This window comes from Arachis ipaensis, chromosome B06 (genome assembly GCF_000816755.2).
Source record: "Arachis ipaensis cultivar K30076 chromosome B06, Araip1.1, whole genome shotgun sequence".
Taxonomy (NCBI): Eukaryota; Viridiplantae; Streptophyta; class Magnoliopsida; order Fabales; family Fabaceae; genus Arachis; species Arachis ipaensis.
The window spans coordinates 91,800,352-91,802,530 of record NC_029790.2 but is presented as its reverse complement, the minus strand read 5'-3'; the positions used below and the strand labels follow the sequence as shown (position 1 = coordinate 91,802,530).

Here is a 2,179-nt window from a genome sequence, read left to right as displayed (position 1 = left end):
ATAAAAAAATAAAAGTAATAAATATGCATAATGTTCAAAAAAAAATATATAACTTATGATATGTATACAAATAATTTTTTTTTCTTGTGACTACTTTTATGGTGGCTAACATTAACATAATAACAGAATACGTACCTTGTTGGATGAAACAGTAATATCAATCATTTAATAACAATAATATCCATAGATAATTAGAGAAAAGAGCTCAAGGAAAAGCTGTAAGATTCATTCCACCTAAAATTCCGATAAGCAAAACTAAAAATCCCTATGCACTTTGTTGCTGATAAAATAGTAGGAAAATCTGATCCAAGCACAGGATTCCTCCATATAGAATATAGATAGATACAAGATACTCCTAGCAAATTTTTTTCCTTCTGAATTTCAGAGTAAGTTCCTTTTTTTTTTCTTATATATAAATAATTAGAATAGTGCTATTTACGCTCCACTCTTTGTCTCCCTCTGCTTTGACAAAATTGTTGGAATTCCATCAATCAAAGTAGAAGAGGAAAGAAGGCAAAGTAGAGCGCACGTAGCACTACTCATATACAAAGTGCAGATATTAACTTAAAATAGTTATATTAGAGGGGGAAAAAACCTAGCATTAAAATTAAAACGGGGTACTATCTAATAATTGTTCTAATACTACGAAATTAAAGAAAACTAGCGGAAACAGAGCAATTAAAAAACAGGGGAAGCTAAAAAAAATAATAATAATAATAATAAGAAAAGTCTAATTCTTCCTAACGTTGGTGGTGGTGTTATTGCTGTTGTCATGGAGGAAATCGAGTAAGACGGTGCTCTTGCATTTGGGGCACTTGGGATCATCTTCGGAGAGCATCACGTACATGAGGCAGCGAGGGCATCCTACGAGAACCATTGATGTTGCTTCAGGGCTGTTGGAGTATCGAAGGTTGTTGTTGTTGCTGCTGTCTTCTTGGTTGAGCTCAGAGGAAACGCATGAGCTCGGTGGCGACGTCGGAGACGCCGTCGTCGACCGTGCCGGAGACTCCAGCCTCCTCCGGTCTGCCCTCGGAGGAGAGAGGTTCAGCTTCAGGTCGAGCTTCGGACCGTTCCTGCGACTCATCGTTGTTACAGTTACGGTTACGGTTAACGGTGGGTTACTCGTCTGTTTCTTTTCGCCCTGCAAAACAAAACAAAACAGAACAAAAAAGGGTAATGTTAACTAACTAACTAACCACAAAAAGGAAAAATTGAAAAAAGAGGGAAAAAGGAGTCCGAATTCCGTGACCCCAACGAAAAGGTAATCATGCCAATAGCACCAATCACAACGCTTCACGCTTCACATGCCGTGTTGAAAGCAAAAATATCAATAACAATAATAAGAAGGAAAAGAGAGATAGAATCACTCACAGAGTGTAAGGAGGTTGGTGGAGGAGAAGAAAGAGAAAGAATCCAGGAAAGTGATCGGTGTGTTTGAGAATGGATATTCAGGGCATTTTATACAAGGGGGAAATGGGAAGAGGAGGTAGTAAAATTAAAAGCTTAATTAAATTAATTGAAGGAAGGGAGAGAGAGAGAGAGGAGAGAGAAGTGGAAGGAAGAGAGAATTGAATGGAATTGAAGTAATGGGTAGAAGGAGAGTGTAAATTGAGGACAGGAAATGTATTAATTGTGAGGAAAAATCCCAAGAAGTATGCAGGAAGGGGAAATTTGCAGTAAATATTGCAATTACAAAGTGCAGAAGGGGAGGGCCTTTCTTCATTCATTGCTTTTAGAGAGGGAAGAGAAGAGGGTCTCAAACCAGTCGGTGTTTTAAGACTCTCTCTCAGGCACTACCAACAACTAAATAAAATATACTCAACGGCTTTAAAAGCTTAACACTTAATTATTATTAAAATCTCAACCCCACCAACAAAATTTAATACAAGCATATTTTTTTTCTTTTCTTTTAATAAATAGAAGTAATGAAAAATTATGTATTACAGCCGTGTGTGTGAGATTTAAATGTTCAACACTACCCCAAGAAAACGAAATGAGTAAATGACAGTAGTTATTTGGAAGTTAAATGACAACTAATATTTATATGAGATATCAATATCATTGTTTTATTAATAATTATAATAGTTAATTTTGCTTTGCAAGTTGATGAAGGGAACATGATTATCTTCCATGCATTCTATCTTCTTCTCAGGCTGCATATAACATGTAATAGGAGCTT

At 36.2% G+C, this 2,179-nt stretch overlaps 1 protein-coding gene across 1 annotated transcript; it reads right to left on the bottom strand.

Annotated features, from left to right (window-relative positions):
- On the bottom strand, nt 206-1,798 carry LOC107604679. The gene is made up of 2 exons (XM_016306325.2): nt 1,372-1,798; nt 206-1,141 (listed from the first exon to the last, which is right to left on the bottom strand). Exon 2 carries the CDS (start codon nt 1,082-1,084, stop codon nt 731-733), a length of 354 nt encoding a protein of 117 aa, XP_016161811.1. The 5' UTR covers nt 1,085-1,141; nt 1,372-1,798; the 3' UTR covers nt 206-730.